Genomic DNA, 15,024 nt, shown 5'->3' with positions numbered 1-15,024 from the left:
AGTTCAGTGGTACCGGGAAACCGCAAGCAAGGCCTTGTAAATGTCTATGCTCTTCTTGTATCTACAGTTTACCATTATCAGTTGAAAATCCATGTCTTCAGCTACAAGGCAATGGGAGAAACACAACCTTCATTTTATGTTACACTTTATGGCACCAACACGGATTCCCAGTCTCTTCCTCTAGAAATGTAAGTCATACTCTACCTTTCTTGTGGTCTTAATCAAGCATCGTGAGGAATCTTGGAGAAGGGGAGAAGGGATGGAGAGGTGGTTGTCTGTATACATACATACATACATACACACACACACACACACACACATTTATCTATATAGGAGTTGGTGCTAGGTAGTTCAAATCAGTCTTAATTCTTACATAGATCTAGAATTAGAAGGGACCGCAGAGGCATCTAGGTTAAGGCCATTGTTGAGATAAGGAAACTGAGGCCTAGGGAGATTAAGTAACTTGTCCAACACATATAATTCATAAAAGTCTGAAATGGATTTGAACTTGTGTTCTTCACTTGTAGATTCTTGGCCTCAGACCTCATCTAGAAGAATCCCATTTCAGAATTGACCTTCTAGCCCATCCATTACAAACTGAGCAGAAATTTTCCTCCCCAGAATTCTTGATGTATGGTCATCTAAACTTCTACTTAATGATTTTTAATGAAAGATCTTTTGTTACTTCTTTTTATTCTGGAACACTATGCTATTCTAAGTGCTCCTAAGATCACTCTGGCTTTATTGACTGCCATGTCTCATTGCTGACTCAGTTTGACCATAGTCTTTTTTCATATATACTCAGATCTAGCCTCAGTCCCCCATGCTCTTGATTTTTCTTATTGTTGTTTTCAATTGAGTCTCATTCTTTAGGAACCCCTTTGACTAAGATGTTGGCATGGTTTGCCATTTCTTTTTTCAGCTTATTTTTTTTATAGATGAGGAAAATGAGATAAATAGAGTTAAGTGAGGGTCTTGTAGTTAGTAAGCGTACAAGGCCAGGTTTGAACTCTTCCTGACTCCAGGACCAGGGTTCTATCTACTGTGTCACCTCGTCCCAATTTTTCTTACCCAAGTATATTAGATGCAGTCTACTGTTCAGAACTCTCAAAAACTTATGGGATCTTGACTCAGCCACCCAATGTGTTAACCCTCTCTCCTAGATTTGTTATTTGCAGGTTTGATAAGCATACCATTAATGACTTCTACCAAGTTATTGATAAAAGTGTTAGTGAAAGATCATGAATTTTAGAAACCCTGACTACTCCATTTAGTAACCTCTCATTAAGCTGATATTTGAATCTATGGTTCACAAATTCAAATTTTGTTTTCATGTACTACCCTCCTAACCAGTTCAGTTTTTCTCTTTGGAAACTCCTGCTTTCAGCCAGCAAGAGTGATGATAATCTTTCCTTCCTCCATTCTTAATCTCCTGGGGGCAGGAAAATAAGAAGTTCAAAGAAACTCTTAGAATATTAGATTTGAAAGAGACCTCATAGATCATCTAGTCCAGGAGTTCTTTGCCTGGGATCAATTAGCTTGTTTTTATTTTTTAAGTTTACATGTTTATTAATTAATATTATTTGTTGTATTATAGTACAAAAAACCAGATAGTAAAATATTGATACTTAACATTTTATGTTGCACTGTTTTGAAACCTCAGAAAAAATGCCTCTCTTTCTCAAAATTAAAAGAATAATTTGTTGCAGATATAAAAAATTATGTTGTTAGAAAATGAAATCCAGGGGAACTTACATTTCAAATGAATTAAGTTGTTTTAAATGCTAACTATGTTTCAGTATAATTGGTTCCCATCATAATCTCATGCATTTTGTTTTACACATTTAAAAACAGTATTCAAGAAAGGAATCCATAGGTTTTACCAGACTATCCATTGATACAAAGTTAAGAATCTCTACCCTAGTCCAATTCCTTTGTTTTCCAATTTTTCTTCAGAAGAAACTGAAATCCAGGAAGAGGGATGGGAGGTAAAAGTTTATTAACTTTTGTTGGGAAAGATGAAAAATTCTTTACAAATATTATGCCATTTGATACTCAAACAACTCTGCAAGGAAGCTATTATTCCCATTTTATGATTGAGGAAACTAAGGCAGACTGAGGTCAAGTGATTTACCTAGGGTCATACAGTTAATAAGTATCTGAAGTCAAATTTGAATTCTGGTCATCTTGACTCCTGTCCCAGTGCTCTACTTACTGTTTCTCCTAGCAATGATTTTATCATAGTTATAGAATCGAGCTGAGAAATCAACAGGTCCAACCTCAAGCGCATGCGTGTGTGTGTGTGTGTGTGTGTGTGTGTGTGTGTGTGTGTGCATTAGAAAGAAAGCACAGTAGAATGGAGAGGGTTCTAGGCATAGATTGTAAAAGCCTGTGAAAACTTTGTCGCTGATTTGTGTGACAAGTCATTCTATCTCTCTGAATCTCAGTTCCCCTAATAATGGGGAAAATATTTCTTCCACAACATTAGTGTAGGGCTTAAGTGAAGTAGTACATCTAAAAACATTTTGCAGACTTTTAAAGCATTATGTAGACACCAACTATTTTTTTAGTTTTACTATTATCTTCTCATAATCAGTGGGAAGAGGGCATGAAAAATTAGGACCCAGTGAGTGCCATAGACAGAATGCTTTTTTTCTTGCTCCACAGAGTGGAGCAGATATACTTAAATGCCACGAACACCTTCCTGGTGTATACAGAAGAAGACATGGGTGATCTCTTGAAGATCAAACTCTCCTGGGAGGGCACAGCTCAAACCTGGTACAACCTGTGGAGAGAACTTCGAAGCTACCTGTCAAAACCCAACTCTGTGAGGGAGCTTCACATTAGGCGCATCCGGGTCAAATCTGGGGAAACTCAACAGAAGTAAGTCACCGGCCAGCCTTTCTCCTGTAAGAGCATTAATGTCTCTTGTGTCCCTCACTCCTTTTGAATCCATTCTCCCTCACCCTTTATGAATCTCTCCAGCACCTGGTAAAATAGCCATTATCTCCCCCAAAATATTTTTTCCTGGGAAAGGGCTCACTTTATGAAACAAAGCAACTTCACCAGCCAAGGGTGTGAATTTCAGTCACTTTTAGGCTGGTGAATCCTTACAATTATGAAAATCCAGGATGTGGTGGGTTATTTCTTCCACTATTGCCTTGACCAGAATTAAAGTCCTGTACATTGTGTGTTGATGGATCTCTGCTTGCTCCAGGAAGATGTCTTTGATGGACATGGCTTCCTCCCAGTAGTATCTGATTTAAAAAGCATCATACCTTTCCCCTGAGTGCTCTGGATTGGGATGCTGCTTTCATCTTCAATCTCTGACACATCCAACTCCAACTTTGCCTATTTTCAGGGGAGCCAGACCCCCTATGGAAAGGGTCAGATGGGTGGAGAAACCCTCATAGATTTCTGGTCAGCAGGTGCTGTGCTGCCTCTTCTTAGGAACTGATTACCCTTCTCTCAGACTGGTTTGAAGGAACCAAGTTCTTGTATAACACCTCATAATGCTTTGCTGCTTTGATCAAACGAGTAGTTTCATTTAAAAAATTCTAACCATTTTTTTTTGGTGTATGTCTAGAGACCTAGAATTAGAGGGGAGAACTTTTTTTATGGTTAACTCTTCAGAGCGTTAGAGATACCTTAGGAGAGTTGAAAGCAACCCTCTGTAGGTCTTCTATGTTATGTTATGCTCTTTGTATTCACAGACCCTAAGTGATCTCAGAGATCAGGGGAGAGGAGAATCTACCTGTACTGACTGCACTGGTTAGAAAGGGCTTCTTGGAGGAATCAGAACAAGAGCTTGGTCTTAGAGGATATGTAAGATTTGGATGGGCAAATAGGCAATGGCAAAGTATGCTGGGAAGAGGGAACATTTTGTACAAAATGCAGAGACAGGAATGAGTATGATCTATTCATGTACCTGTGAAGATCCTTGCCTCATTAGATTGAAGGGTACATTTTGGGGAAAACTGAAATATAAGATTATATTGAGAGTGGGGTCACATTATGAAAGGTTTTCAAAACTTAGGCATTTTGATGCAATTTGTCCTTTGTTCTAGAAGAGGATCAATGGCAACAGGAAGGTGGTGTCTTGACTTGCGAGTGAATTGGATTTAAGTGAGGCAAGGCTGTGCAAAGTCTAGTCTCACTCTCTCCTGAGGGGTCATCTGGGTTCAGTGGCAAGATATATGTTAGGAGAGCTAGAGTTGACCCCAAATGCAATGGGAGACCTTGATTTTTTTCCATTTTGATGCAATAGGGAATTACTGAATACTTTTTTTGGGGGGGGGGAGAAGGTGAATAATATGGATTTCTAGACTTTTAGAGCTATTTGTAACCTGAGGGAAATTGAGTTCTAACTGCTCATTTTGCAGATGAGGAAACTGAAGCCCAGAGAGGGAAAGGTCAGGGTCATATGGTTAGATAGTTAATACTTAATTACTAGATTGGTGGCTTTGTCTCTTTTTCTCTTCTTTTTTCTTTGTTTTCTCCCTCTTTGTGTCTCTTTGTTCTCTCCCTCCTTTTCCTCTGACCATCTACTACTGGTAAATCCTCTCTGCTTGATGTTGTTTTTCTTATTAGGTAGCTAGTGGTAGCACATTTTTGGGTTTTTGTTTTCAGCTCTTTTCTTCTTTTTTGTTCAGATTGACTTTTTGTGCTGAAGATCCTGAGCAAACTAGAATCTCTCCTGGCAAAGAACTCTGGTTTACCAAGTGCCTAGATGGTTGGAGAATAAAAAATCAGACCAGGTACGATAGCTCTCCTCACTGTCCCATCTGCTGCCCTTGTTCCTTGGGTATTTACTATAAGGACTCTGTCTTTGGGGTCTGGAATTAACCTCAGAGGCCATCTAATCCAGCCCCCTCAAATGACTGATGAGAAAAAGATGAAGCCCAAAATGAAGACCATATGCAGTGACTTGCCCTAGGTCACACAGCTGGCATCATAATTGGGATTTTCATTCTGGCCCTCTGTCTCTATAGCCAGTACTTTTCCACTGGACCAGGATCACAGGATTTTTTTTTTTTAGTTTAAAATTATCTATTAAGTGGAAATTTAAAATTAAGTGGCAAGATTAAGGCTACTTTCAAATATGATTTACAGTATGATAATTACAATTTCTTCTATTCACATTGTAATTTTAATTTTAAAAGTACTGTTATATTTACATTATATACTTCTTTATTTGACCCTCAAGCAGCCTGCCTTATGGGACAGGTAGAGCAGGTGGTACCATCTTTATTTTATAGTTTTGAATAAGCTATATATATATAAATGATTTAATATATTTTATCAATATAAGTATATATACATAAACTGGGCAGCTATGAGGGGCAGTGGATATATTGCAGAGTCTGGAGTCATGAAGACCTGGGGGCAAATTTAGCCTCAGAAAATAACTAGTTGTGTGACCCTAGAAGGAAATAACTCTGTTATCTTTGCCAAAAATACCACAAATATGATCATGGAGAGCCAGACAAGACTGAAAAATGAAAACAAAATACATAAATTCATAAAAATAATTAATAACTTAATAAAGATACAATAGTCTAATAAATATAAATCAATATATACTATATTTTATAGTTAGGGGGATTCACATTCAAGCGAATTTAATGACCTCATGCATGAGTTGAAGCCTGTCATCAGTCTTCTGACTCTTTTCCTTAGAGTTCTTTCCTCCACTTTCTACTGTGTCCTTATCTACTAAGAGGAAAATGATTTATAGATCTCTTCCCAGTTTTTGGGAAGGTATGCATTTAGTGGAGTGAGTGAATGTGTATGTAGGTGTGTGTATGGGTTGTTGTGAAGAAGATTTTTAAAATGGCAATCTTGAACTAGCAAATCATGACCCTAGAGACTGCCAGACCAAATTATCAATTTTCTTTTTCATCTTTAATTCTAATTGACACTAGTTTTTCATTCCCATCTTCCTTTGAGATGAACAGCACCTAATCTAAAGTTTCAAGCTTCCTTTGTAAAACAGAAAACTACAGGATGTTAGAGCTGGAGGGGTCTTTGAATATCAGCTCCTTCCTATTACAAGGGAAGTAACTGAGGATAGGAGAGATTTGTTGGTGGCAGAGTAGGGACCATGACCTACTGTCCTAATGATTTCCACTCCGGTGCTCTTTCTATTCTCCTACAGTGTAGTTATTAGCAAATGTCAGTATTTTTTGAATGTAATACCCACTTGGGGGCTTGGGGTGATTCTATGAAAGATAACCCTAAAGTCTTTTTCTTAATAGTTGCTTAGCACTCTCTCTTCCCCTTCAAAAACAAAACTAGGGAGCCATCTATGAAAATATTTTCCTCTATGAATATGGGGAGAATATATTGGGAAAGAGAGAAAAAAACTCTGAATGAAGAGTCAGGAATCAGGAGACCTTTGTGAAAGACTCCACACCACCAATAATTTACTCTGTCTCTATTTGCTTTCCTGGAGTGTTTATGTCTTCAGCTCCAAAATAAAAGTGGCGATACCTATTTCTACTTTCCTCACAGAACTAGGAGAATGTAACAGGCTTGCCCTAAGTAGGCTTGGTAGATGAGCTGTTACATTTTTGTGATGCTTGTACATGGATATTTATGCCTCTTATTCATGTATGTGCAAGGCAATGGGTTAAGTCTTGCCCAAGGTCACATAGCTAGGTAATTGTTAAGTGTCTGAGGTCAAATTTGAACCCAGATCCTCCTGATTCCAGGGTTGGGACTTTATACATTGTGCCACCTAGCTGCCCCAGATGCCTTTTGGTTAAGGGAAAAAAGAAGGATGTTATTAAGTGTTGGTGGGAGCTAATCAGAATTCACGTAACTCTTTCAAATGGTACATTATATAGTAGGAATGAACAGTCCCAGAATGTTTGCTATTGTCTCATGCTCTTCTGACCCTCTCTTTTCAGTTCAACCATGGATCTGCTCTAAGGGTCTTTTGGAAGTCATAGCCCTAGAGATCCACTGTCATCCAGCTATGTGGAGAAAGTTACTGCTGAGGATCTCCCCTGAGGGAAGGATCTCCTCTTGGCTGCTAACAGAAGGGCAGTTGATGATTTGGCTCAGGTCCCCTTTTCCCATGACTGTTGTAATGGCAAGCAAGAGGGGAACTCTTCCATTACTGCAACTACCACTGCTCCTTAGGCTAGCACTAACCCTAACTAAATGCTCAGTGGACCCTGAGTGGAGGCTGAGTCCCAGTTTGCCTAAAGCTTAATGTTTGTATGCTTCTCAGTGTTGGCTTGAAGTTTCTGGAGAATATTCATCTACGTTTTTAGTCAAAAGGAAATAGCCATTGTAAAGTGACCCTTAATGGATGGACACAGTAAAGGACACATACACTCATTCACACCAAGGATTCTCTGGTTGGTGGTCTTTAATGTAAGGGCCACTTCAGAAAAAAATTTTTCTGATATGTTGGGACACATGAGAAAAGTTCTGTGCTTTCACATAAAGGAAAAAAAAAATCACAGGCAGAGGGTGATGCTTAGGGGTTCTGGGCAGCTTTTGGTTACACTCTTCTTATTTGCCATATTTGAGAAGTCCATTTGGCACATTGCTCTTATAGTGTCCAAAGGATCATTCACTTGCTTATCCAACAGATATTTATTGAGAGAATACCAAGAGTTGGTTGCATGACATTGAAAGAGCCACTTCCTCTGAACCTTGGTTTTCTCATCTGAAAATAAGTGGAATAGATTTAGATGAGCCAATAAGACCCGTTCTAGCACTGGCATTCAGCGACTGTAAGAGATGGAAATATGTATAAGACATGTACTCTGGAGGCCTTGAGTAGTCGCTTTATACCACCTATAGCAAATAATGTATTGACATACTAATTGCCATCAAGGCTACTCTATTAATTTTTTTATATACTAGAAAATATAGCAGGTTAAATTTTTCACCATTCAAGGGTATGGAAGAAACTCCATTTAATAAGCATAGTTATATATGCAAAAGTCAACACAGTCAAGGAAACTTGAATCTAGGAGCTACAGATTGGGCTTATTTTAATCTTGATTTTATTTTGCACTTGAGATTTCTACTCCAAAGATTTTGTATTTCCAAATGTGCCTCACTAGTGCAGAATTTCCTAGAAAAACTTCCAAATGATACATCTGTAATAAGACATCTTTGAGTATATATTTCTTTGTCATTTTCATACTTTTTAAAGAACAGCACCACATATGACTTTATTTGATTCTTACAAGAGCTGGAAGGAGCAACCACTCTTTCCCTCATTTTACAGATGAAGGAGCTAAGATTCAGAGAAGTTGCTGGTGTCATATAATTTGATGGTGGTACCAGTATTACAGCCTGGTGATCCTGGCCTATCATCCAAGGCTTCTGTCTCCATACCTTAAGTTAAGATTTGAGATGAATTGTGAAGTCTTTCCCTTCTGAAATACTCCAAATGTTATAGATAAACAGAGAGACTTGCAGAGAGACACACACAAGACAGAGAGAGACAGGAGATATACTGAATGGGATTGGAAATGTTTTCTTTGGGTTCTAGTTATAAAGAACAGTGGGTTATCCTACATAATGCCCAAAGTACACAGGCTTTCAGAGACCCCTTACAGTCAACTCTTTATCCCTGATGGGTTTCCAATTTGTATGTCTCTATATTGTTAGGCTTTATGTCTATTCTCCAACCAAAGTCAAGCTTACACTCCAAGCTGTTCATCTTGCTTGGTAGGCCTTGGGTAATGGAACTTTCAAGCTGATTTCCAGGGATAGGATCCCCACAGGTCATGTATTTATGCAGTTGGTTTAAAGCCTTATTTGTATATAATGATGTTTTGTATGCTGCCTAGAACACTATTTATTTCTCAGATGTATATATTGTACAAAGAAGAGATAGACGTTTTGGGTTAATTAGTTTTGCTTTAAGACTAACATATTTGGTAATTTTTTTTTATAAAGTTCTACAGGAAAATAATAAAACCTTATTTGACTCTGAAAAACCCATTGATTCTCTTTTAAAAGTCCAAAATGAATTATGGTTTCTACACCCAACTATGAGTTGCTGTGAAGGGTATTTTAATCAAAATTGTCTTTAAGTATATGAATTATGACATTCATTGAAGGTTTCACTAATGGATGAACCAGATATTGCTGTTTGTTTCCTTTGAAGATAGAACAAAAGGACAAAAGGCTTGAATTTACAGGAAGCCTTAGGTAATATGTAAGGAAGGACTTGACCAAGTTTTTGTACACTCAAAGAAACACTGAAAGAAACTGAAAGAAAATCTCTTTCCAAGGAGACCCTTAAACTGGGGAATCAGTAACCCATTTTTTCACTGATTTGTGTTTGTTTTTTTGTCCTGGGATATCATAGGGAAGATCATGAAATACATATATGATATCCCTTTTTGGCAAGTCTCACTCAATTTCCAGGACCTCTCTCAAGCTTCCAAGATATTAATTGTGTAATATCAGCATATTTCATTTTTGAATATTATAATAATTCAGACTTCTCTAGCATGGGGGGGCTAAAACTTTTTACATGAATTTTCCAGATCCTGGGTGGCATGCTTCTAAAGTATTGTGGAAGGGATAACTATATATAAAATCTCCAAGGCAGCTAGATGACTGAGTGGATAGAATGCCAGCCTGGAGTCAGGGAGTTCAGATGCTGTAGGCATCTACCAGCTATGTGACCCTGACCAAATTACTTTAACCCTGTTTGCCTTAATTCACTAAAGAAGGAAATGGCTTCAGTATCTTTGTCAAGAAAATTCCATGGATAGTTTTGGCATGCTATGATCTGCACAAAAGTCACAAAAAATTGGACACAATTGAACAAAAACAAGCATTGGTTTTAATTTAAAATCCCCTTCTGTACTCTTTCCCAATGGAAATGTTGGGTGATTGCCCAATTTATACCCTTTAAATCTTGACTGATTTTTTTCCTCCTTAGAAATGTAAGTTCTAGAAAGTAACCTTTCCCCAATTAAACCTACTTTATCCCCATCAAAAATACTTATTTTCTTCAAAACATCAGGACATTTAGCTGCCATACAGTCATCTTCTCTGGCCATCTCCTCTGAACCAGCTACCTCTCCAGTAAACTTAACATTATGCAAATGAATTTTATCTTTTAAGCTATCAAACAAGCCAACACTTGCAGTAAAAGTTTCTTTACTGTATACTTCATTTCCATATTTTTCCATTGTCTTAAATAAACTTGAAATTTTTGTCTAAATGTCTGCTCTGCTAAGAGGAATGCATTTTTAGTTGCAATATTATACAGTTAAAAAGACACTCCATTTCTATCATTGTAATTCACCTCAATTAAGTTGTTTGCAATCCTCCAAAGGCTGATGCAATCTTGTCTTTGTCTCTTAATTTAATCTTCATGTTTTATCATATTCCATAAAATGATTTCAGGTATTCCAACATCTCCTATTTTAGAGTTGCTATGACCATGTTCATGCCATGTTGAAATAAATTGCAAGGACTACAATACTGGATTAAAAGCATTACTGATTTTAGCCAATGCCTCAGGTCATCCAAATATCCAGGTTCACTGAGTGAGAATGTGAGCATGCAAATTTGCTGAGATGAGGATAAAGGTCTCTGTAATTACCAGAGTATATATGAAGATTTAAAGAAAGAGAAGATTGTTAAGGTTATATTGCTAAAAGATTTTAATGACATTAATATGAAATCATTATTTATGTATGATTCTATATAGGTATGATATTTAGTAATTGTTTAATTTTAAAATTTTGTTTTCTATCATTATTTGTCATAAATTTGTGCCTGAAATTCTTTTTTCCCCCCTTCTGCTATTTTATTACATCAATAGACAGATATAAATTTATTTTAATATTTTTCATTGCATATTTCTCCTGGACTGGAATCAATGACCACATTTTACATTTTCTTATGACATCAAGTAGTGGGATTCTTTATTCAAACTAATCAGGACTTATTTGTATATCTAAACCAAGTTTGCTATCTTTAACCAAAAACATATTCTTTCTTTTGATGTCACTATTTCTGTCACAGGGTAGCCACTGGCTACTTGAGTTCAGTTCTGCCTATGAGGAATCATTATTCAGACTCAGGAAAGCAAGGATGGAAATAAAACAAAAATTTATTTAAAGAAGTTACAACACAGAAAATGGTAGGTAAAGTTATGAAGAGGTTGAGGAAAAGCCACATGGATCTGACAGGTCAGCTGACAGGCTCAACTGAAATTTGGAGAGAGAGAGAGAGAGAGAGAGAGAGAGAGAGAGAGAGAGAGAGAGAGAGAGAGAGAGAGAGAGAGAGAAAGGCAGGCAGCCATGAAGCTTGGGTTAACTAGGCCACATGGTGAAGCCCATGGAGCTCCATGTGGTTTAATGAAGAACCAAGAACCAGAGGAAGACCCATCCTTCTGGATGGGAGGCAATCTACATGCTGGTCCTTCCTGTCTCAAAGTACTTGAGGTCCAGTTCTAACATCATTTCCTGTCTGCAATTGTCCAGGCCAAAGTTTAAGTCAAGGTGGAAATGGAGGATAAGACACAACAAGGTCAAGGGGAGACAGGATACAATCAACAGTGTCCAAGGGAGGCGGAATCTCAAGAGTAGGGACCTCCATACATTTGAAAGATTTTGTTTCTGCTAGTTCACAATTCTCTACATCATTTCCTCTGCATTAATAGGCACTGCCATTTGCATAATCTTTCATTTAGAAACCTTGTCCTCTTTCCTCTCTTCCCTTACCTTTCTCGGTCACTCAGTTATAATTACTTACTGTCTGCCATGTGGACCTTATATTTTCTACACAGCATGTAATTTCTCTTTTGATTATTAAGGTTTCCTCAAATATCACTTCCTCCCCCAAATCCTCAATAATTCTCCCTACCAGGGGGTAACTTTCACACAAAGTTTATCTGAACTTATTAAAATTCTCAAATGGATGCTTATCAATTTGAGAATTTCCTTCAACTTTGCAGATTGAAATCCATTTGTGTGTTCAGGTGCTCAGAAACATTTTGTCATAGGTTTTACACAGTATACTGGAGGCCTTTCTTATTTGATATTGTCTACCTGTAAAACAAAATAATTGAACAGGAAGACTCTTACGAATCATTCAGTTCTAAAATTATGATCCCATGACCCTATGTATTATGGTATATGTATATCGTATCCCTCAATAAAATGATCATTTTTTATGAGGGCAGGGGACATAGATAAACTTTAAATCACCCTCCCCACCCCCACTCTAACATAGTGCATGGTACTTTGTGTTCATTTGAATTTTAATACACATTTGTATTTTGAACAGAATGGTTGTTCATCCTAGGGGGAAGGGGGATAGGGATTGTTGCTCCAGTTTTTTGTTTTAAATTCAAATTGTATTTTTATTTTCAGTTCCATATTTTCTTTCACTCTACACTCTTTTCTCTACCCACTGAGAAGGCAAGAATTATGATCCCTATATACAGTCATACTAAATATATTTGCACATTACCCATCTAACTAACGTATCGGTGATAATACTAAGTTCTCTCTCTTTGAAAACTTCTTCTTTTTCCTTAAAGGGTTCCTTCTTTAACCAAACTATGTGATTTGTGATTTGGCTTTCTACTGATAAAAATTCTTTCTTAAAGGGGTTATGACTTATTTTCTTTTTAAAAACATTTGAAAACTAATTGATACAAATCTAGAAGGAATAGCAAACATACCAGAATCCAAAAAGAGCTTGAAAGGATAGAAAGAGAGGTCAAATATAATAAAATGTAATTTATTAGGGGAACACTTGTGCTCAGCATATCAACAATACTAGTACAAGATTGAAAACATGTGGCTGGACAATATATTAGGATGAAAAAGAGCTAGATTTTCCCCCTAGTGTGTTTAAGGTCAATGTGATTTAATGGTGAGGCATGGCAGTCAAAAAGGCTAATTTTTTTGGGGGGGAGGGGAAAATGGTTCATAACTGTGATTTCTCCTTGGTATAGATCAACTTATCTTAGGGAGCTGCTGAGACACTAAGAAGTTAAGTGACTTACTCACAGTCACCTAGTTAGTGTATAATGGGGGCAGACCTTATACTCAGGTCTTCCTGATAACTTGTTGCAAGGGCTGGTTATAATAATGGCATCAAAGTGTCTTGATCAAGGAAGTTTATAGTCCTACTGGACTTTACCCTGATCAGAGCACACTTGGAGAAGCTTTTTTTAGCTTTGAATGCCAAATTATTTGAATGACCTTGGAAAATTCAAGAGTATTCAAGGGAGATTAACTGATATAGTGAGGGGGACTGGGGGCAAAGCTAAAGCAGAAGGAACTAGAGATATTTAGATTGGCAAAATTTAAGATTAAGAGCAGACATTTGTAAATGCATAATGTTGATTAGTGACTTGTTTGGTTACAGAGACCAGACTTAGGGACAATGGGTAGAAACTGCAAAGAGGCATATTTCAGCTTACATAAGGGAAAAACTTGCTAATAGAGTTGTCCAAAAATGAAAAGGATTGTGTTGGAAGATGAATTTCCCAATATTGGAAGTCTTAAAGAAGAGTTTGGATGACCGTATATCAGGTACGTCAGACAAAACTTTCTTGTTCAGTTATGGAGTAGATTGGATGGTATCTGAGGTCCCTTCTACCTTTAAGAGTCTATAATCATGATTCTATGAACATTTATTAAGTGACTACTATGTATTAGATTAATACAATGCTTTTTCCATTGTTACTTCACAGCTCTCACTTTGACAGATTGGATATCCAGAGGGCACCTGACTACTTACTATACTTGGAGTTTGAGGAAGGAATCTTTAGTGCTTGGTTCTCTATACTAGAAATTATAAACTCTCTCTCTCTCTCTCTCTCTCTTCTCTCCCCCCCCCCCACAGTGTGCTTCCCATGAACAATTAACTAGATAATATACCTTTTAGCAAAGGTATAATGTAATATAGTGAGAGCAGTAGGCATAAAAAGATTCCCTCCAAAATGTCTGAGAGCCCACTGATAAACAAATATACATAGAGTCAATGGAGACAGTGAACACAAAACTTAAAGATAATGAAGCCATATGTGTGGAGAATACATGTGACAAATTATGTAGGCTATAGGTGTGGAGAATACATGTGACTCTTGGCTGTAAGAAGTTTCTCCCTTTTTAGTCCTCATAAAGTTTCCCTTAGGTGTAGCTCTCAACTGAACTTCTAGGGTCAAACTTTGTAGAGTCCATAATTGACACTTTCCTCAACTATGATGGATCATACTCCTTACAACTACCTTTCTTTTAGTGCCTATTTTTTTTTTAGAAAACTGCTTTTAAGTTATAGAATAAAATAAATATTTCTATAACAAAATATAATAAAAAGAGGATTATAAATTAAACTGCAAATCTATTATATACAACTTGCTATTTCTTTTAAATATGTAATAAATTTATCATGTAAATTTCTTTTTTTTCTTCCTTCCCCCTCACCCTGCCACTAGAGATAGCTACCCAAAAATGGATGAACTTTGATCCTGACTAATTGCAATGTCTCTTACTGCCACAGTCTTTCTGATGTAGCTATATGTACTAAACAGTTTCTGGTCCAATCTCTGATATGGTCAGTGGGGGAAGAAATGGGAGAGAGGACACTCTTGCACCTTTATCATCCTCAGGTCTTAACTTAAACTAGATCCATTAATCTGAAACTCTTCCACCTCTAGGAAAATGCATCACTGAACTGAGTTTATTGCTGAATTGATTGCTGTTTTTTTAATAGAGTCCCAATGAGTGTGACAGATCCTCTCAGTAATTGCATGGTTACTTTGCTGATGCTATTAGAAAGACTCTTATCTTCTAAAAAACTCATGGAGTATCAACCACTTTATTTACACATTTAATACTTCATTATATCCACTGATTGATAAAATGATGTTTTGATCTTTTATAGTAGTTGAGGTGGGAGTGGAACTCTACTCATAATAAGAAAAAAATGAAGTCCCTGTTCTCAAGGAGAGGAGTGAATGTAGAATTGGTCCTCAAATGTGAAGTAAATTGAGGAAAGGAGAACAGTAAC

General features: G+C 37.0%; 1 protein-coding gene across 1 annotated transcript in view; it reads left to right on the top strand.

Moving 5' to 3' along the window:
• Positions 1–10,621, top strand: part of LOC141497322 (endothelial lipase-like) — a 37,533-nt gene extending 26,912 nt beyond the window's left edge. The window contains exons 7-10 of the mRNA XM_074199970.1: positions 68–188; positions 2,668–2,883; positions 4,653–4,757; positions 6,912–10,621. Of these exons, the coding sequence (XP_074056071.1) occupies positions 68–188; positions 2,668–2,883; positions 4,653–4,757; positions 6,912–6,933 (464 nt within the window). The 3' untranslated portion in view covers positions 6,934–10,621. The remainder of the gene's footprint in view (positions 1–67; positions 189–2,667; positions 2,884–4,652; positions 4,758–6,911) is intronic.
• The last annotated feature ends 4,403 nt before the right edge of the window (positions 10,622–15,024 follow it).

This window comes from Macrotis lagotis, chromosome X, assembly GCF_037893015.1.
Source record: "Macrotis lagotis isolate mMagLag1 chromosome X, bilby.v1.9.chrom.fasta, whole genome shotgun sequence".
NCBI classification, from domain to species: Eukaryota; Metazoa; Chordata; class Mammalia; order Peramelemorphia; family Peramelidae; genus Macrotis; species Macrotis lagotis.
The sequence above is the reverse complement of the archived record's forward strand: the minus strand, read 5'-3'. Positions and strand labels throughout refer to the sequence as shown.